The sequence below is a fragment of the Mustela putorius genome, unplaced genomic scaffold, assembly GCF_011764305.1.
Source record: "Mustela putorius furo isolate JIRA1106 unplaced genomic scaffold, ASM1176430v1.1 tig00003845_pilon_pilon_pilon, whole genome shotgun sequence".
NCBI classification, from domain to species: Eukaryota; Metazoa; Chordata; class Mammalia; order Carnivora; family Mustelidae; genus Mustela; species Mustela putorius.
The window spans coordinates 73,980,621-74,003,165 of NW_025421998.1; the positions used below are offsets into that span (position 1 = coordinate 73,980,621).

The 22,545-nt window shown below is 35.0% G+C and overlaps 1 protein-coding gene across 10 annotated transcripts in view; it reads left to right on the forward strand.

Moving 5' to 3' along the window:
- Positions 1-22,545, forward strand: part of ST7 (suppression of tumorigenicity 7) — a 236,648-nt gene that overhangs the window by 41,649 nt on the left and 172,454 nt on the right. The window contains exon 1 of one of the 10 annotated variants that reach the window (XM_004741912.3): positions 1,855-2,001. The exons of 8 other annotated variants lie outside the window; for them this stretch is intronic. In XM_004741912.3, the coding sequence (XP_004741969.1) occupies positions 1,989-2,001 (13 nt within the window). In that variant the 5' untranslated portion in view covers positions 1,855-1,988. Of the gene's footprint in view, positions 1-1,854; positions 2,002-7,568; positions 8,212-22,545 lie in introns of those variants that run through there. One more of the 10 variants, XM_004741911.3, reaches the window with a different exon arrangement.

Below are 22,545 nucleotides of genomic sequence, written 5' to 3' on the forward strand. Positions count from 1 at the left end.
ATCCATTCTTAGGTTGCTTCCATATCTTGGCTATTGTAAATAAGGCTGCCATGAATAAGGGGTGCATATATCTTTTCCAGTTTGTGTTTTTGTTTTCTTTTGGTAAGTACCCAGTAGTTATAATCATTGGATCATATGGTATTTCTATTTTTAATTTTTTGAGAAACCTCCATATTATTTTCCACAGTGGCTATACTAATTTACATTCCCACCAGCAGTGCATGAGGGTTCCTTTTTCTCTACATTCTTAGCACTTGTTATTTTGTGTCTATTTGAGTTTAGCTTATGGATTATGGGTTTTATAGCTGTTTGCCCATCTGTCTGTCTGTCTTGTACCTTCTAATTTAGATTTTTTATTATGTTCTCATTTTGTCAATAAAATGTTTTTCCTTAAAACATCTGTAATTTCAACAGGAATTATAAAGTACAATAATAAAACAGTTGCTCTTAAAAAATGCTACTCAAAGAATTAGATAAGAACTTTAAAAAACCATGCTGAAAGTGCTAAATTGTGAAAGGCACAAAATGTCATTTCATGTGACATTTGACAATGGCTATGACTTGTAGGTTTTATGGAAATCAAGACACTCATTATTAGGCATTTTGAGTTGACCATTTTAAAACAATTATGGCATTACTGTTTTAACCATATGCACATCTTAATTACCAGGAAAAAACCATATCAACTTTTATAGCTCATGGAAAGCTTTCTAATCTCTACTCTAGATTAAGGTAAAGAGAATTAAGGCCTGAGAAGTGACAGTGCTGCTTAGCCGCAGTGGCAGTTGAGGTTGATGAGAATTAACAGCTTTTGACTGTTAGCAGAATGGTGGTGTAATGGGATCTGCTTATGGTAATGAAGCATTGACTTGATGGCTGCGTGAAATGATGCTTTCTCATTTATTTTATACAATTATTGGGGAGATCTGTTCGATGATGATAGTAAGCCCAGAATTTTTAGATTTCTGTAGGATATATACTTTCAATATTGAGTTGAAAATTAGAAGCCATATTTTATAGTATTATCAATTTGTAATTACCTTATGGAGAAAATAATTCCAAGTAGCAAAATAAAAACAAAACAAAACCACTCTAATCATCCAGTACCTTATCTTTCTTAAGTAGCTGCAATTTGGGGGAAGTATTTAATATATCTCTAAATTGGAAATTGTCCAACCATTTGTTACTCAAAAAAAATCCAATAAAGTTTTGGAGTTTATTTATATCTTGTCTCTGGGCAAGATAAAGAATTATCTCAAGATGATGTAGGCACTGTTAAAGTTTATTTAAAGTTTCAGCCAGGGAGATGCTCAAGAGCAAAACAATTGGCAATGAAGGAAAAGATGCTTCAGGGTATGTGGCAATGTGACATTAAAGATTACGTCAGATAAAGTCTGCCTCAGGAATGACCATATCTCTTTTCCATCTGACGTCTGTTTCCGGACTCAGACAAATGAGTCAAAGGTTTTAGATCCACTTTGAAGAATTGTTCTTTCATCACTTTTATTAGGTTTGTTTACAAATTAATCAAATGTGTTTGAAATGGTTCAAATGTGCATACATTCAAATGAATAGACACAATGGCAAAATTATATTCTTAAAAATTTGGACAGTTACTCCTTTCAGGTTGTATGGGTTTGTGCCGTTGAGTACTAGGATGAAGTATAGATATCTGTGCTTTTCACTTAGAGAAAGAAGAGAAATCCGCCCCACCCCTAGTTTTAAGCTAATACAGGAACGAAATGGGAGGAAATAACGGTTCTTTTCTAAGAGACTTTTCCAAGATGACTTTAAAAGAACAGGCGAAGGAGAGCAGAGCCACGTCAGTTGTGGCTTGAGTTCGAGATAAGCAGAAGTGTGTGTGTGCTTAACGTCACAATGCAGGAGGCTTTCCCCAGAGCAGTTTGCCTGTCCAGGGAGCTGTTTCATTTTGTGTCTGATACAGCTGTACTTCGGAAAATAGCTGCTTCCCTGCCTATTGCTTCATTATGGATTATACAGGTAAAATTAAATGTAAAATATTGTTCTGCCATCTAAACTTATTTAAAAGAAAATCTTTTGCATTTAAATTTTAAAATTATGTTGATTGTGTTTGTGTTTTTAAAAATATCATGTATTTGTTGTATACATGAATCATGTATCATGAATTTGTTGTATACAAATTTTGATTAGTTTAGGATAAGCACTTAAGGGAATTTGTCAGATATACCCTTGTTTTTTCTATTTAAGTTTGGGTCATACTCAAACAGACTTAAAATGCCATCCGTAATTAATTCTCATGCCTCCCCTCTGGGCCAGAAGGTTTAGAGAACAAATATCTGAGTTCAGGTTATGCCACACAGAGAATAAAATATACTCACCATCTACAGAGAGCTTCTGGTTTCTGTAAAGTATTTTTAGCATTGTGATAGTTGCTTTGTGCATGTGTGTGGCTAAGTCTTTTAGATAGAATTGCTATAATGTGGTATTTGGAGAATTACAGTTTTTACCCCCAATTTTTTGAATAGCGATATGTCTAGAAATTTTGGATGGAGAACTAACCACTTTCTTTTTTAAATTGCATAATCTTATTCCCAAATCCTAGTTTCTGAATGGTAAATTAGTACAGGTTTGGAAATAAAGTTAAGGTTAGACCAACCATGGGTGCTGGTTGCTTGGTGAGTAAGTGGGGGATTCCATGGGATCTGGTGGGCTGTGAGTGGGGTTAGGAGGTGAGGTGATGATAAGAAGTAAAAGGTATGAGTCTTTGCCAAAATATATGAGCAATCAACAATTAGTTACCTTAATTCAAAGTTGTATTACCTTAAATTTGAACTTTTAGGTAATGGTGACACTGTTTTTTGACAGATTCCTTTTAAACTAAAGAACATAGGCTTTTGGAAGATTTTCAACCAGGGCAGAGACCCACCTTTCATACCCATGTTAATGACAAAATCCCAGTGTGCATTTAGAATAAGCTGGACTTACATTCTCTATAAAGGATCCCTTTTGATGTGTGTGTAGATCTTTGACAATATGGTACCAAATTGTAAAATTTTATGAAATTGATAATTAAAAAAAACCTTTTTGTTAACATGTAATGTATTATTTGCTTCAGGGGTACAGATCTGAAATTGATAATTTAAAATGTCACTTTTAGGAGCTTATTATATAAAGGACTTTTGTAAATATTTTTTGAAGATAAAACATTTTAAAATAGTTACCTCAAATCTTTTTTTCTATAAATCCATGTTTTCCTATTTTAAGAGTCTCATGCTCTACCAACTGAGCTAGCCGGGCAGTTCATGTTTTCCTATTTTAGAGCTTCTTTAAAACAAATATAAGTGTGTGTATGTGTGTGTGTGTTTGTGTGTATATATTTTGGATTTTTTTCATAAGATTAATGTACCAGAATTTTTGTTTCACAGCTCTGAAATAAAATAGACTTACCTTTTAGAAGGTGCACTATATGTGTGCTACTCAGTAGAAGCAGAAAGGGACATATTTTATAGCCTATGCAAAGAACTAAAATTTCCAAAATCTTACAGGGAGCTTTACTATGAATATGTTTTCAGTTAGAAATTTGTACCTATTTTCGAAAGATCAAAATCATTGATTCTTCCATTTTTCTATAGTTTATATATTGCCACTAAATCAATTCTATGTTGTTTTCAGGTAATACTTTATAAACATATAGGTGGTATTCCAAAAGATGCACAACTTTAACATGCTAAGTAGACATCAAGAGGAGTACTAAGGGAACTTTAGTGTGAACAAAAGCTCCAGGGAAATTCCAGATATGACACTTCCAAATTATTTTGTGTATCTTAGAGAGAATATGTGGTTTAAGTTCTTACAATATTAATAGATAAATTAGTTAAGTCTGATGTGGTAGGAAGTTATTTTGGATGTTGTCTTCTATGGTTATTTTTATAAACATTTATATAATTGCACATATAGGTATATTTGCTCTAGTAAACTGCAAAGAGAAGAATGCATATGTTTTCAGTTCATGGGAGAGTGACTTCTTTTGTATTTGAAAAGAGAATTTTATTGTCAGCACAGTTCATGAAGCATAACCACTTTGTTCTTAACGATGTCATCATAGCACTGAAAGGGTTATCATGCAGTAGAAAACAATTCTTGATGATTCAAGAGTAGATTTTTAAATTTTTTTTCTTTATTATTATTTTTTTTAAATTTGACAGAGAGAGAGAGAATGAGAGAGGGAATGGGAGGGGCAGAGGGAGAAGCAGACTCCCTGCTGAGCAGGGAGACCAGTGTGGGACTCGATCCCAGGACCCTTGAGCTGAAAGCAGATGCTTAACTGACTGAGCTACCAGGGCCCCTGTTTATTTTTCTTGGAATGCTCTTTCTCCCACAGGGTTCCATGTCATCCATGTGGTTTCCTTTCAGTTTTTTCAGGTCTCTGTTGAAATGTCATCTTTTTAGGGTTCATTACCTGACACTTTTACCTGAATAACTCTCCCATTCAGACACTTCTTAGCCTTGAGTTCCTTTTATCTTTCTTTATAACGCATGCCACCACCTGACATATTACATATTTGTCTGTCTTACCCACTAGACTATAAGCCCCATAGAGGAGGCCAGGAAATAGTTGTTGAGTGACTTATGAATGGGGTTTCCTCTAAAAATGACTATTGACTTAGGTTTAAGATTTTTACTACTATCTTTATCAACAGAGTTCTGATCTAACAATGAAGATTTTAGCCACTAAATTATTTTGAATATTGATCTTTCCTTTCATTGCTCATTTTATCCCAAAATTAGCAGTACTCACTTTACTAATGGAAAGTAAGGTTGCAAGCAGGTATAATTAGACAGAATTGGTTATTCAAAATCACTTTAGTTTTGGAATGTATTATGTGATTTTTTTTTTTTTTTTTGGAGGGGCATGGAAGATATCAGATCAGTTTTGTTTCGTTATATTTTCCTTAGCCAACACATGAAAGTTTGTCTTCATTCTCTGAGCTCATGCCAGGTGCCTAGAGTAGAGAATTAGAGCAAAATAAGGTTTTGTAATCTATTTAGTCAAAGATGGGCCTTCCTTGATATAGATTCCAACCTTCTAAAGTATTTAGAAATACCTCAGGCCTCCAGAGGTTGTAGAAATCTTAGTAGGAGTCAGAGGTTGTCATTTGTGTTCAGTTTTGCTGGCAAGTGAGATACCTAATATTTTTTTAACATATTGACCTTGTTATAGTTCTCTAAAAAGATGACTTCTTGAAAAATATTGCAGCCTTTAGCTTACTCTCAGGGGTCAGCACCAAAAAGTAAGTATAGGCGCTCAGAAAAGTACATCTATATATGCATATATACACCTTCATGTATGAACTCAAGGAAGGAGCTACATCAGTGATTCGGCAAAGCAGTTGTTGCATATAGATTATGGCCTCTGGTGAATTACCTCTTATCCAGGATCATTTTCTCATTCTGCTTTTCCTCTGGGGTCTCTATTGGCCACATCCATCTACCATTTGTGTGCTCTTTGTGTACATCTAGTATGCTAATTATTTATTTATTTTTAAAGATTTTATTTATTCATCAGAGAGAGGGGGTGCAGAGAGCGAGCACAGGCAGACAGAATGGCAGGCAGAGGCAGAGGGAGAAGCAGGCCCCCCGCTGAGCAAGGAGCCCGACACGGGACTCGATCCCAGGACGCTGGGATCATGACCTGAGCCGAAGGCAGCCGCTCAACCAACTGAGCCACCCACGCGTCCCTAGTATGCTATTTAAAATAGACCTTATGTAAGATAATATTCTGGTTTCGACCCTTTTGCAGGGTATTGCCCTTTTGTACTTCCTACAGTTATATCTTGCAGCATTACTGATATTCTCCTCTGGTTGTTACCATGACCAATAATTTGGGAGGAATACATTTTTCTTGATTCTGAATTTTAATTCCTTAATTCCTGAACGGCATAGTCCTCTGTCATTTTTAGCTTTCTCTGGTGACCCTTTCTCTTTTGATAATATTTTTCTCCATGGAGCACTGGGTTTGGTGCATAAACAATGAATTCTGGGACACTGAAAAGAAATTTTAAAAATAAAAAATTTTAAAAAAAGAATATTTTTTCCAAATTTTCAGTTGATTTCTATTTTCCTTGTTTTAATGGAATAATTAAAATTAGTTTTCAAGAATAATTATGGAAGAGTGTTTGAGAGCACATACTTTGGAACCAGATGACCTAGGTTTGAATCCCAGCTTATCATTTAGTACTTCAATCAGCTTGACGAATTATTTCACTATCTATCAAATATGGATATTAAATGTATCTACATCTTAGGGTTTTTATAAAGAGTCAATAAGTTAATACATGAAAACTTCCAGAATTCTACCTGACACATCATGGAAATTCAGTAAATACTAGTTATTGTTATTCTTGCATACAACAAAATGTTTGTTCTTTTCTAATGTAGCATCATTGCACTTTCTTCATAATGATTTAGCATTTTTAGTAAGCAAAGGTCAAATTACCTTGAATAAGTTATGCCATATTCATACTATGGAATATTACGCAACCATTAAAAGGATGAGATGGATCTGCATATACTGACCGGAAATGCTATTAATATTTTTGATGGTAATTTGCAGTTCCACATTCATATCAGAATTTAACATTTAAAAACTATATTATATAAAAACATGTCTTTGTAAATGTAAGAAAGTATTGGGTGTATACCTTAGATGAATAGATGAAGAGGAAGTTTGAGCTCTTGAATTTCTATTTTATATGATTTTAAAAGTATGGGATTGTGGGAATACACACACGCACAGACACACGCACACACACACTCTTTTTGTGTATTTCAGTGTTTTGAAAACATTAAAGTTTATTTTTTTGCTTGTGTTGGATAGATACTCCAGTGAAAGTCTACATACTTCTAACTTTAAAAAAAATACAGATTTCTAAGAGCAAAGGCAGTGTAGGAGAGTTTTATTTATCAAGTGAGTCAAAAGACAAAATAACAATAGCTTCAATTATTTCTTTGTAGGAGTAGATTGAAAAGAAATATGTGGGTCCTGTGTGCCCAGTGACACACAGGTATACATAGGTGTGTATACCTATGTATACCTGTACCACAGCCTTAAAATGACTGAGTTACTCTGGAAAAGGACAGGAATTCTCATAAGGCAAAATAAAGAAAAATAAGGCCAAAGGAATGGGATAAGAGAAACGTATGTTAATAGCTGTGGTTTTCACATTGGAATAATAGTTGCAACATAACTAATAATGTAATTGCTAACATTTGAGAGTTCACTGTGTGCCAAGCAGTGTTCTAAGCACTTTGTTATTTTTCTGTTGGTATATGGGTATATTTGTGGGTATATTTTTATGCCCAGAATGTGTGTGCAAAAGTGTACGTATTTCCACGTAATTGCGATTGAGTGTACAGCCCTTGATCTGTCAGTTTAGCATAAACATAGGAAAAAAAACCCCAGTGAGTTCTGTAGTTATTTTTAAAGGTAGTTTACTTTTCTCATTTCTGATATTCTTAATTCCCTTGAAAAGTTTTACTTGCTGTATAAAACCAAGAACCCGATCTGCATGATATCTTTGTGGTTAGTTGCTGTAAAGCCAATATTTAAATTTCTTTGAGGTCTTTTTTGGTGCCAGGCATTACAGGATGAAGATCTAGTCAGGAGGGTGAATATATATGTGGTTCTGGGTCTTGTGCATTTTGTGACAAAGGAATTCCCCTTTGAATCGCCTGCTCCCCTGAAGCCCCTGGAGCCTCTGGCTCAAGCCGCCTGTCGGTCTGTGCAGTGTCTCTGACGTCATCGGTGTATGCATAAGCCCTGCTATTGTCTTACTGCTACAGCAGGGCTGGGGATTGCAGTGTCCGCTGTTGCTGCTGATACCTAGTCCTGCCTCCTGCATCCCAGAAGAGCCACGTTGGCTTGCCTTTCCCTATCGGATTTTCAGAAGCAGCTCTTCGGTTTTTGTGCTGTTGGAGACCTTGCTTTTCAGTCACACGGGAGAACACTGGAGCTTGTAAGAGGAGAATCTGGCAGCTGGACACAGCTTGGACTGCATTGTGTGTCTTCATGACCCCTGCTGTGTAGCGGCTCATCTTTTCACTCTCACACGTACACTCTCCTCGATTTTATTTCCTTCCCTTTTTTTTCTTTCTTTCTTCTATTTTCTTTCTTTTTTTTTTTTTTAAAGCAGCCTCTGGAGCCAGCCATGTTTGGCACTGAATCTTCATGTAAGTAAATGGATCCTACTTCTTTGCTGTTTAGAAATCTGTTTGCTGTCAAGGTTTCATTGGCTTGGACTTCATATCACTTTGCCTTAGGTCATTAACAGCCTTTGTGTTTTGGCTCTAATTACAAAGGAACTGATCCCAGGGAAGGCACTCCTCCCTATCTGGGTTATTCATCCTTAAGGCCAGGGATGTCAGTGTGGTCAAAACCAGGCCTTCGAGAGGGAGGAGGGAGGAGGAAGACAGGAATCCAGGCAGTCTCCCCATAACGTGTTAATTGATGGGATCAAGTCTGTCACTGATCTATTGTGGGTTCTATAGTGTTCCTTAAGCCTAAAGTAGAAACTGGTAGGATCTGAGATGATAGTGTTTATTAGAAAGGGAAAAAGGGTTTACAGTTTTTATCTAAAAGGAAAAAAAAAGGTGTCATTATACCCTCTTCCTCCATATTTTTACAAAAGCATAGGAGTAGACGTTATATGCAGATTTAAAGAAAAAGAAATAAGCTTTATTGTAGAGTTTTTTTTTTTTTAACAGAATGGTTTCAATATTGATATGCTGGCTAGCGTCACAATCCAACAGCATCATATCTCTCATAAAACTTATACAATGAAATTGCTTTGGTGCAGAGCAGGCCCTGCACAATGGCTGGGCTGGACAGCACTTGTAGACAGCTACAATTGGTATTTAAAAAATGATGACTAGTCTGACTAATTTGAGTATTATTTAATGTTGGATGTAGAATAATATAACTTATCCAAGCAGTCTGACAGGCTTTGCAGAATATTTTGTCATTATCCATAAGCAAAGATGACAGTTAAGTATTTCTGAAGAGACTCAACCTGCTGGCCTAGAACATTAAAAATTGGCATGATACCATCTTTGTGGGGAGAAGGGAGTTAGGGCAGGAATTCAGGAAATGCATTTCATAAGAATTTATAATCCGACCTTTTCTTTCTGATCTCAGGTGATTGGTGTACCTATTAGTGTGCAGCTGATGATTATTCTAAAATAGTTGTATTTCAAGAGAGCTTATAATCCTCAATTTTTTTGTTTCTTGGTTGGTTTTTTAAAGGGTTGATTATTTTTGTTGTTTCACATGGAAGCTTCTCATTGCTGAAATTAACCACTCTGACTAATGAAGGTCAAGATAGAATAACAATGAGACATAATGTTCCATTCAGCATATGATAATATTAAACAATATTTTTTGAATTCACTTAATGGTACATCTGGAATTATTGTCACTCAAGAAGTAGGAACAGATTATTAAGTGGCAGAGACTCTACAGTTTCATTTTAGTCATGGAATTTTGATGTAGGAGCATAGGTATGGATAGATATTTATTTACTGAAGGAAAATTAGTCTTATTACTTTGTTTAGCTGAAAATAGAAGTTGAAACTCAGTGTGGGAGTCTTTGGGCTCTTGGATTAGGGACTCTAACAGTGTCTGGCCAGGTTTACTAAGCAGATACAGCCTTTTCGATTATTAAACCTGATCTTTTAATAATGTCACCCATGTGCTGTGTGGTATGTTTGAAAACTGCTGGTTGCTTTTGGTCTCCGTGGCTACCAGCTTACTGAACAGACAGAATACCATTCAGAAGACAGAACACCCATCATGCAGATTTTTGCATTTTTTAAAACCTAATTGAGTATTAAGTTTTGCTTCTTGCTTATCACTAGAAGACCATAGCTAGGGTTGTATTGTCAGTGATAATCATTAAGTGTTGAGAAGGGACTGCCTTCTTTTGATAAGGAGGTGCCTTAAATCTATACTCAGAGTTTAGACAAGTGTATTTTCTTTCTGTTTGGAGGCATAGCTTTCTAGGCCTTTAATTTCTGCCTTTTGGCAGCTTCATAGGCTGAAACTGTCTATATTTAGAATATTCAGAAAAATAAGTCACATTTCAAGTTCTGATTAGTTCAGAAGGAATCTTCAAAACCAAGTAAGACATTCTCACTAAATTTTTATAATAAATAGTTGTTTATTTACCCTGTGTACAATGTTGTGCTAGATCCTGGAAATGTCATTTTTTTCTAACATATTCTGATTTCATTATTCTTATTCTCGATTTCTGGTTGTAGTACTTCGCTTGTATTGGATGTTTTAAATTGAAGTAAGGTTTACATAGGACAAAGTGTGTTAGTCAAAGTATGCAGCTTGGTAAATTTTTGCCTATGGTTTATACTCATGGAACCACGCCCCAGATTAAGATACAGAATATTTATATTACTCTAGAAATTTCCTTTGTGATGACCTTTTCCAGTAAAAAGGAAATCACTATTCTGACTTCTTCTGCTTATAGAGTCACATGTAAATGGCCCTTGTAAATTTTCTTTCTCTTGCTCTGCCTATAAGAGAAGGAAATGTCAATGTCCTCATTTTTCAAGTATTTTGAGTAAGTTGATTTTATGTTTCAGACCTTTGTAGTCAGGAATTTTTAGTAACTGGTGTCACGTTATAACATGTTCTATGTCACTAAAATAGTATTGCTCCATTTAAATATCAAAAGACCCTCCCCTCCAGCACACACATATAAAAACCTTAAAAACATAAAAAAATTTACCTGCAAGAGTAGACACTGTTCTTCAAAGTTAAAGACTTACATGGCTGTAGTATCAGAATTAATAAATGCTCTTACATCGTTTTAGTGAATATCTTTAACAGTGCCAGTATCAGTTTTTCTGACTTAGTAGATCTGAATCTCTTTGGTTATATAGATTGGCTACTGTCTATTTTGGGCCCACTTGGAATGCAAATATTTGATACTATATGTGGATGAATCCTTACAAAGCAGGAAGTCTAGCTTCTGTAGCTCTGTTGCCATCTTGAAGTATTTCACTGAGCTTTTCCTTTACTGAAATTTCCCATGTCTAAAAATGGGAGTAGTATGTCTGTCTGCTCTTTATCTGCTTTGAGGAAATGCAATTTTAGTTTCTGTGGTCAGAATAATTTAGGTTTAAGAAAAAAGTACTATCAGTAAAGTGTTATAGTCATTAAATGCATATTTTTGGTACTTAATTTTACTTAATGTTATTTAAAAATCAATATATTGAGTTCTACAAAAATTTGAAAATTTTATTTTTCTCTTTAAATTTTATAAAGTGACAGAAAAATTTCATCTTTTCTTTTGGTGGAATAAAGAAAACCAGTTTTGTACTGCTTTCATTTGATTACATCCTTCTTGATAAAGCCAGTTATTCTCCAAAGTATAAACACTTCAAGTACAATGAACATTTATTCAATTAGCATTTATCTCACTTAGTCCTCCTCCTGTCTCCCTCCCATGTTTAACTTTTTCAGGCCTCAAGGGTACCATTTAAGGTGTGCTGTGGTGGGAATTGTGCCCTGGTTTAACACATTAATATGGCTTCCAGAGACCCTGTGTTATTAGTCTAGTGAAGAGAGCAACATGTTACCTTTTGAAAAACAGCATGCCTCTGGGCAAATAGTTTTTTTTTTTTTTTTTTTCATTTAATCCCTCCTTCCAAAATTTTGTTATAGTTTTATAGTTGTAATAAATTCAACAGAACATCTAGTATGTCTGTGAAGGGGAAAAAGAAATAACTAACGTGCCAATAAAGCGTTAGGATTTAGTGAGCTTAGTAGTGATGGGGACATGTTGGATATGTGTGTTGAGATGTCAGTTCTCTTGAGCTCTGGTGTGGCTGGCCCTGTAGTTGTCTGGATGCCCACATCACCTCGAGTAGGTAGCTAGATGCTGGAAAGGATTTGGGATACATGTGATACCCCATGTGGTTTATCTTTGATGGACACCAGAAGAACAGCTGTTGCCCTTTGTTTTCATTACTAAGTTGGAACTGACAGCTTCTCAGTTTTAATAGTGAGCATATTTCTAAGAATAATGTAATTATCTCAAATTTTGAGCCATTGTGTGGAAGACAGTCAAAAGAATATACTCTAGAAATATTAGGTCACCAAGAAACTATACAATTAAACAGGCATCTCTTTGATAGAGCAACAAATGAGTCACACTCCTTTCTTTACATGCATTTCAGGGCCATTCTTGACAACCAGTCATATGTGAGGTTAAACTTAGATCTATTGTTTTGGTGTAATTTCTGTGAATCAGTTGAGATGTTAATAGTTACCATGTTCATTCAAAAATGCCTATTCACAACTGGACCATTTTCCCATATAAGTCCTACTTCTTATTAAATAATTGTGTCAGAGTGCTGTTTTTACTGTTAGTATGTTTGGCATTTTTGTACTATATTATTTTGTTTTCCCCTTTATTAGCTTTTGTCATATGGAACAAGATAATTTAGGAATATAGCCATTTCCCTTTCCTACAGCTTTAACTGGCTATTAGTACTTAGCTGCATTGGATTTTAGATTCTTTCCTCTTACTTAAAGCAAAAGTACAAATACTTGTGTATACACATAAATACTTACCTCTAAGTCAGCATTCAAGCAGTGGGTGTAAAAGAAAAATATTATGCTACATAACTTCAGATAAGTAGAATACCACAGACTGCTAATGTCACAAATATGGGAAAATAATTACAGATAACAGAGATTTATGTTGGGACATGGTCGTATAGGAGCCTGGGAAAGTTAAATAAAGCTAATATAACTTTTGACTTGTTTTGCTGTACCATCTTTTCTTTCCTTTCGACAATATATTTCTGATGTGAAATTTCCTTTTGGGTTTCTCGCATGTTATTGTTTGACATTGTAATTTTTAGTATCAAGAAAATATTTTAAGCTAAATAAGATAGAAAAATATTTTTCTTCTGGATATTTATATACTTACTCTGCTAGTACAGAAATGGAATAAAAATACCCACTGGTTATTTTTAAATTCTCTGATTACTTATTTTCACTTAAGTATTGGTTTCCCTAATTGTTAGTCTATCGTTTGTTCAGCAGAAATTACACATGAGTTTTCAGTGATCTCTTGTTTTCATTATCACAATGGATCAGATTCATATCCTGTATAAACCATGGGGAGTCTATGGGGAAAAATGACCATATATGGAAACTTTCCCCATAAACTCCCCATGGAGTTACACAGGATGTGAATAGGATTCATTGTTGTTATGGATTCTGAGTTGGAAAAGTCACTGCTAATGTGTATTTTTAACAATAATAATAGTCATTGCATTAAATTATGTCAAGTAGCTTTAAATTATCAATATAAGACTATATGTGAATTGCTATTTTAAAAAATTGTTTTTCAGAGAGTATAGCTATCTCACCATATTTTTTCCTAACAAATAGAAAGCATTTATTAACATGTTTATTAATATGTTAATTAGCAAATACACAAATTTTGAATTATTTACAGGTTCTCTGATGTCATAACTGCTGTGCTAGAATAGTGAATTATAAAATTTTCCTTGTGGAGATTTTGCTTGTATTAATAATGGATTTGTGTAATTGTGAACTAAAAGATGAAAATACAATTTAATACATGTTGTAGAAAGGGCAGCATCCATGTGCCAGGTTCAGTGACTAACTGTAGATACTCTGGTGCTCGATTGCCTGGATTCAGATCTTGGCTCTACTACATTCTACCAGGGTTGGCCACTTACCATCTAAGCTCTTCTGGCCCCAAATACGGCTCAACCAATTAACTCTTGATATTAGAGGATCTTGGTGTTAGGGGAATCTCCTTTTTGGAGCCAGGATGTTTGTAGCACTTATCAAGGGTTACCTGTGGAGCAGTGAGAAACACTGGTTAAAGAAAGGGAAATGTCGCTTCCTAAGACTGGGTGGAAGTTCTTTTATGCAAGTTTTTGAAGTAACTTAGTGAGAGATTTGAAGAAAGGAGACTGCATGAAACTGGATAAAACTGGTTAGAGTTGGCAAATGTCCAGGTATTTCTCATTATTGGTCACCCACATGGCAGGTATCACTAATTGATCAAGTAGTCTTGTGGGATTGGATTAAGCCACTAAAATTTGAAATGTTTTCCTCTTAAAACATTGTCTTTTAACTGTGTAACTGTTTTCTACATTAATGTGAATCATAGTCACATAAATATTGTATCCTGCAAATAATTATTGAATTAAAAAAATTAGGACTCTTAAGAGTTCTGGTAATAATAAAATATAAATAATAAGATATAAAATAAACATACCATTCTGTGAGACACATGGTTCTCAGAAATGTCAAAAGGTTAATGATTCAGAGCTACCACTGGTCTCTTTTGGATGAAATTTACACCAATTTAGACCTAACCCTAGAGTGTGGCAGGGTACCTATCATACACTAAGGACTCTTTCTTTAGAATTTGAATCTACTGTGGCTTAAGGTAATATTATTGAAAATATGTTGTGTGGGCTTTATAGGATGTTAATATTGAGTTTAATTAAATATTCTAGCTAAGAAGTGTATTACACCAAACTGGCACATATCAGAAACATCTGAGTGACACAGCAGAATAGCATATGGATTTTTATTATTAAGCCCATATTTGTTATAGGTAAACTGTTATGTACTGATACCTAGTTATATATTGATAGTTAACACTTCATTTAAGTTTGCTTATTTTTTTTAAGATTATTAAATAAAGGGGTGCCTAGGTGGGTCAGTGGGTTAAAGCCTCTGTCTTGGGCTCAAGTCATGGTCCCGGGGTCCTGGGATCGAGCCCTGCATTGGGCTCTCTGCTCAGTGGGGAGCCAGCTTCCTTCTCTCTCTCTCTGACTGCCTCTCTGCCTACTTGAGATCTGTTTCAAATAAATAAATAAAATTTCTTAAAAAAGATTATTAAATAAAAATAATGAAGTATTATCAACACCAGTTTATTTACAGTGTGAAAACTAAGGATTGTCTCCTGCCAATCCTAATATAATTTTAGGAATTGGAAAAATTGTTTTCTATTTCTTTGTGAGAGTTTCCAACTGTTAAAATTAAGGCTTATTGGCATATTTTGAGAAGTACTGAGCGTCACTGGAATGCATATAGATTAGGAAATCACAATGACTCCATTAGAGTATTATTTACCACTTATGTCCTTCATCCTTAGCTACTTCTAGAACACCTAAGGTTAGCAGGAGGCTTTGGTAGGATTTGGCTTGGTGTGATGCATGAACTTGAATCAGGATTCTGGAATTTTTCATCTGAAACTTTCCTAGATTTGTTTTAGTATAATGATGTTTCAATAATCTATTGCTGTATAACAAAGTACCCCAAAACATAGTGGCTTAATATAAGCATTTATTATTGTAGTTCACAGTTCTATGGGTTGGCTATACCCAGTGGTGGTTCTGTTGTGGGGTCTCTAATACAGTCAGATGTCCTTTGGGGCAAGTGTCATCTAAAGTCTATTTATTAATTTATTAATTTATCAGACAGAAATCACAAGTAGGCAGAGAGGCAGGCAGAGAGTGAGAAAGGGAAGCAGGCTCCCTGCTGAGCAGAGAGCCTGATTCGGGACTCAATCCCAGGACCCTAAGACCATGACCTGAGCCGAAGGCAGAGGCTTTAACCCACTGAGCCACCCAGGTGCCCCTAGTAAGTGCTTTTTGATGAGAACCCTATTTTATAGGTGCTATGAGGCCTTGAAGTTTTGTTACAGGATTTTTTGAAAAGAGAAGAGAAAATAATAGCTATTCTCCCATCATACATCAGAATTTTATTGAAATTTCATACTATTATATTTCAGAGAACTTTGAGACACTCTTGAAGTAAAGATTTTTTTTTTTTGAAGATTTTATTTATTTATTTGACAGATAGAGATCACAAGTAGGTAGAGAGGCAGGCAGAGAGACGAGGAGGAAGCAGGTTCCCTGATGAGCAGAGAGCCTGATGTGGGGCTTGATCCCAGGACCCTGGGATCATGACCCGAGCTGAAGGCAGAGGCTTTAACCCACTGAGCCACCCAGGTGCCCCAGGAGTCATCCAAAGTCTTAACCTGAGCTGGAGGTCCAGGATAGCTCTCCCACTTGATTATCAGTTGAAGTTGGCTGTTGAAGTGGGACTCAGCTGGGGGTGTAGGCAGGTAAACTTATACTTATTCTCTCCATGAGGTTCAAGTTTCTAATAGCATGGTGCTAGGTTCTCAGGGGAAGCATCCCATGATGGAGCATTCTAAGAATCCCAGGAGGAAACTGCAGGGTTTCTTATGGCCTAGTCTTGGAAGTCTCAGGAGCCACAACCACCATATTATGTTGGCCAGCCAAGTCACCAGGACAAGCCCAGATTCAAAGTGAAGGGGATTAGACTCCTCCTTTTGGTGAGAGAATGGCAAGTTTGGGTTGTAGAAGAGCAAGTAGGATGGAAAATATTTTTGTGGCCATCTTTGGAAAATATAGTTCACTACAAGTAGTTCTAAACTCTTCTATGAAGTTGGTTCCGCAGAGTGCTGGTGGGCTTCTCTAAGTCAGGGGTCTGCCAATTTTTCCTGTAGTGGACCAGATAGTAAATATTTTATATGTGTGGCCCATACAGTCTTTTTTGCAACTATTCAGCTCAGCCATTGTGCAAATAAGCAGCCATAGTCAAATGAGTGTGTCTCTCTTCTAGTAAAACTTTATTTATGAACACAGAAATGTGAATTTCATATAATTTTCACATACCAAAAAATGCTCTTCTTTTATTTTTTTGCCCCCAACCATTTAAAAATGTTAAAAAAAAATGTTATATCAAGGGCTGCAAAACCAGGTGTAGGCAGGTTTTGGCCCATACGCCTTAGTTCAATGACCTGGCTCTTAATCTGAATTTCCTTTTTAATAACTGCAAAGCTAAAAGAAAAACAGATATATTCAATATTCATAATAACTACTTTTGGGGTGCCTGGGTAGCTCAGTCGTTAAGTGTCTGTCTTTGGCTCGGATCATGATTCCAGGGTCCTGGGATTGAGCCCCACATCAGGCTCTCTGCTCAGCAGGAAGCCTGCTTCTCCCTCTCCCACTTCCTCTGCTTATGTTCCCTCTCTCACTGTGTCTCTCTCTGTCAAATGAATAAATAAAATCTTTTAAAAAAATAATAACTAATTTTGATGTATAAGTAAGACTGATAGATGAACTTATGTTCTTGGTTGATTTTATGACTAAATGTTATACATTTAAACTTATAAATGTACTCTGTTTTACATATTGGGCTCTTGCATATTAGTTTGTTTGAAAAAGATTGTGTTAAAAATGAGTGAGAAAGGGGGACCTGGGTGGCTTAGTGGGTTCTTAACCACATCTGCCTTTGGCTTAGGTCATGATCCTAGGGTCCTGGGATGGAGCCCTGTGTCCCTCCCACTGAGCAGGGAACCTTCTTTTCTCCCTCTGCTGCTGTTCCTGCTTGTGCTCTCTTGCACTCTCTCTGCCAAATAAATAAATAAATAAATAATATTTTTTTAAAAAAGAGGGAGAGAAAAAACAAAGTAGACAAAACCCTATGACAAGACTTTTAGTCTGTTATCAGAATAACATAGGTGAAAAAAGTAAGACAGGATATAGAGACTGTGATTCAATTTTACAAATATTTGTTGAATACATAGGATTAACATGTGAGAAGAAATAAGAGAGCAAAAAGCTTTTAAGAAATTTAAAGTTCAACTGGATATAGGTGGTGAGTCAGGAAGAGAAGGAGAACAGAGAGATTAATAATACTAAAATTGTATTTCTCATTCAGTTAAAACAGTGTAGATGAGATTATTTTTGATATCAGTACCCATGGATCAAAGAAAAATAGTTGGTTCGCATTGGAATTGGCATTTCATAATATGCCAAATATGACAAGGGAAAACAATTTTTTCTTTAGATAATTTTATTGAAGGACAATTTACATAGGATAAAATATATAACAGTTTGATGAATTTTGGCAAATATATACATATATGTAACCATCCTTATCATTACAATCAAGATAGAGAACATCCCTATAACCTTAGAAAGTTCCTTTGTGTCCCTTTGCAGTCAATTTCCAAATCTCTAGAATTTCATATAAATGGGAACATACAATGTATACTATTTTTGTGAATAACTTCTTTTGTTCAGCATAATGTTTTCAACTGTATTTGTGGCCATCGATAATTCATTTCTTTTTATTACTGAGTTAATAGAAATAACATAATTGGCTCAGCCATATGCCCATTGATACTGAGTTGTTACCTGTTTTGGGTTCTTATGAGTAATGCTACTATAATTGTATAATTCTCAGAGTGGACATATGTTTTATTTTCTTTTGGGTAAAGACCTAGAAAGGCAAGTGCTGAGAAGCTTCTAAACTTTTCCAAAACAATTATACTTTTTTACATTCCCATCAGCAACATGTGGGAGCTTAGTTGCTTTATATTCTTGTCAACACTTGGTATTGTCAGTGATTTTAATTTTAGCTAATTTAGTGGATGTGTAGTGATAACATTTTGTGACAATTTTAATTTGCATTTCCCTCATTCTTAAAGATGTTGAACAGCTTTTCATGTGCTTATTGGCCATTGGTCTGTTTTCATTGTTGAAGTGTCTGTTCAAGTACTTTACTCATTTTAAAAATTGGGTGTTCATCTTAGTGAGTTTTGAGGGTTCTTCATATATTTTGATACAAGTCCTTTGTTAGATATATGTATTGACACTATTTTCTTATATCTAATAGCTTTTAGTTTTATTAGTCATGTGGTTTTTAATTTTGATGAAGTCCAGGTTTTCAATTTCTTGAGTCAGATATAAGAAATGTTCGCCTACCCAAGATTGTAATGTTTTTTCCTTACCTTTTCTCCCAAAATTTCTATATGTTTTGCTTCTGTGTGTGTTATGATCTATTTTGAGTAAAGTTTCATATATAGTTTGAAATAAAGGTGGACATTCATGCTTTCCACCAAAATTCAGTTGTTTCAGTGCCATTTCTTGAAAGGACAGTCCTTTCCTCATTGAATTGGTAACTTTATAAAAAATCATTTGACCCTATATTTCTTTTCTTTGTATTTTATTCTAGAGATCTGTGTGTTTATTCTCAGAACAATAGCATAGTCTAGATTGCTATGGTTTTATCATCACTTCTGAAATCAGGTAGGGTAAGCCCTCCAGGTCTGTTCTTTATCAAAATTGCTTTGGTTATACTCGATCCTTTCGTATCCACAGAAATTTTAAAATTTGCTTGTCAGTTTCTGCAAACAGTCCTGCTGGGATTTTGATTGGAAATGTGTTTTAATCTAGAAAGCAATTTGGGAATAGTTGACTTTTTAAAAATATTGGGCTTTCCAGTTCATAAACATGCTATTTCTGTCTCTTCGTATGGTTTAATGTCACCGAACAATGTTAAAATAGTTATGAACTGGGGCACCTGAGTGGCTCAGTTAATTGAGTGTCTGCCTTCGGCTCAGGTCATGATTCTAGGGTCCTGGAATTGAGCCCCATGTTGGGCTTCCTGCTCTGCGGGAGTCTGCTTTTCCCTCTCCCTGCCACTCTCTCTCTTTCTCTGTCAAATAAATAAATAAAATCTTAAAAAATAAATAAATAAAATAGTTATAAACTTAAAAGAAGAGGTTTTTTTTTTTATTTTTCATTGATAAAAGAATGCTTATCTGGAGTAGAGTATCTTACCCACCGAATATAAGTTCCTTGAAAAAGTAGAGTAAAATGTAAAAGTGATGGTATTAGTAAAATGTCATTAATTTGAGTTAGGAGGACTTGTTTGAACTTCTGAAAACATCTTAAATAGCCTAAAAAATGAAACTTCACAAAACAAATGTTGCCATGAAGAAGTCTTTTGTGGATATGTATTAACAAGTAAGAATGGTTTATACCTAGAACACTTAAAATTATTTTCGTGTAAAATGTTTTTATAGTCCCCCAAACATTTGCTTTTTCAACAAGACAAACTATATTTCTTACTCTTGTTTTTTATATTTTAGAAAATCACTTTATTATATTTTAGAAGTAATTTCACTTTAGCTTTTGCCAAAATATTTACATTTCTTTACTTAGAAAGATCTAAGCTTAAGAATTTTTATATTTGAAAACAGGATCCCCTTCTTATGAAATTGGTCTTGTGGCCCTGTTGAGTTATTGGCCTTTTTACAAATCTGATAAGTCTTTGGATTCTTATGATTTCAGAGATTTAAACTAGCCTTTCTCCAAAAACAGATTCAGTTTGGCATTTGTCACCTTTAAAAATTAAATTGAGCTCAAATTGACTTTAATAACCTTTTCTAATTATTTGACATTAGTTCGATAATTTCCAAAAGTCTTTAACCTGTATAAAGGCAGATTTGATAGAGATTGAACTGATTTCCAATAGCATGCTATATGTATGCATTATAAATATGGATCTGTAAACATTTATCTGATGTCTAAAGCAACTAACATCAATACCCCCACCCCTGTTTCAGGTGGTTTATAAAATGGCAGTCCTGTAATAACCCCCAGTTAACTAATGTCATCTTTGAAAGCTGTGGAAATGAATATACTTTTGGGGTTTGAGTTCTTCTGTACTGACTTTTTCTCACCCTCTTCCTGTGTTGGTTCCAGGTAGACCTACTTTGTTATTTTTGGTGTAACTACATAGTACAGTGCTTAAGAAGAGGGCGTTGAGACAGACAAAAACATTATTTTACTGTGTTGCTGTGGGCATGATCTTTTTCAGCCTCAGTTTATTCATATTAAAACGGAGATAATAGATTACCTCATGGGACTGTTGTAATGCTCTAATGAAATAGGTAGGTAGGATGACAAGCCCTTAATGGCACATGATAAGTAATCTATAGTTTAATTATTTCAAAAGTTTTCTATACCAGAAACACTAGACCCTGCATGTATATTTGATATAAACTAGAGTATAATCAAGGTATAATGATAGCATCATATGGATACAAATTGAAAATAATGAGGAAAAAAATTGTTTTAAGTGGAAAACTTTTAAGTTTGGTCCCTGCCTTCTGGCAGTCTACATTCTAAGTGAACAAGAAGAATTAAATTGTAAGTCATTCATATATACTTTATTTACATTGACACTGATTTATATAAATCTTTTACACATGCATAATTTACATGTGAGCAGTCCTTTTCTTGCTTCTCTTTGCATCCATGGTCTTCTCACTTCTAGTAGTATTCTCTTGGGTTTCTGTAATAGTCACCTTAACTTGTCTCAGCTCCCCTTACTTTTTTGCCCTTTAAAAAAATTGAGATCTAACTACTATACAATAAAAGACACAGATATTAAATGTTCAATTCCATGAGTTTAGACAATTTTACTTTCACACACACCTGTAAGCACCATCCACATAGGATAGAGAGCACTTCTGTCACTTCAGAAAATTCCCTTTGCCCCTTCCAGTTTCCCTCCTTAGGAGGCAATCATTTTCTGATTTGTATATTTAGGGTTAGTTTTACATTGGACTTAGCATATAGGAATTGTGCCATTTGTATTCTTTTATGCCAAATAGCTGTTCAATACCCAGCATCTGTTCAAAACATTCTCAAGAACTCTTCAATGCTTTTTGAACTAAATATGAACTTTTTGCCCAGGGGTTTAAAGCTAACCAACATGTGGTCCCTACTGTTCTTTCCCAGCTTAACTCCTACTATTACCCTGCATGTATTATTTGCTTTTTCCTGACTGCCTTTTCTCATGACAGGCCTTCTATTTGGATCTTACCCTTATTTCCAGCTATTCAGATCTCACCTGCTATTTCACTCTAAAGTTCATCTCTTACCAGTTACTCCATGCCTTTCCCTGGTCCTCCTAATGCTATTCTCATTTTTAAAAAAGTCATCCTTTGATCATCATCATAGACATTCCTTTAACACAACAGATATTCTCAACTCTTTTTCCAAAGTCATCATTCCCCTGTTGCCCCCTCTTCCACCCTACCCTTATAGTCACTGCTCCTTAGTGAAAAACATCACACATTTCGAATACATTTTTGCACTTTTCTTTTTTTAAAGATTTTATTTTTAAGTAATCTCTTTATCTAACATGGGGCTCGAACTCACAACACCGAGATCAAGGGTTGCACACTGTACTGACTGAGCCAGCCAGGTGCCTCACCTTGTTGCACTTCATAATGCAAAGTGCATTGTTCCTGGTTTGCCTGCTTTGGAGTCTGACTTTCTGGGCTGGAATCCTTACCCTTGCAACTGTGTAACACTGGATAGGTTAACTAACTTCTCTTCACCTCAGTGTATTCTCTAAAATGAGCATATACATAGTACTATATCATGGGACTGTTTTGAGTTTTAAATCCCATAAAATGCTTATTACCTAGTAAAGGCTCAATGAATATTAACCTTTTATTAGATATTATTATATTAGAGTCTTTGATGTTATTGCCTTATCCTTCCAATTGCATTCCATTTTCTCTAGGACTTGGGAAGTTTACTCACCTTGTGGCTACCAAACTAAATATTAAAGGCAATTTGTCCATCTAATAGTTT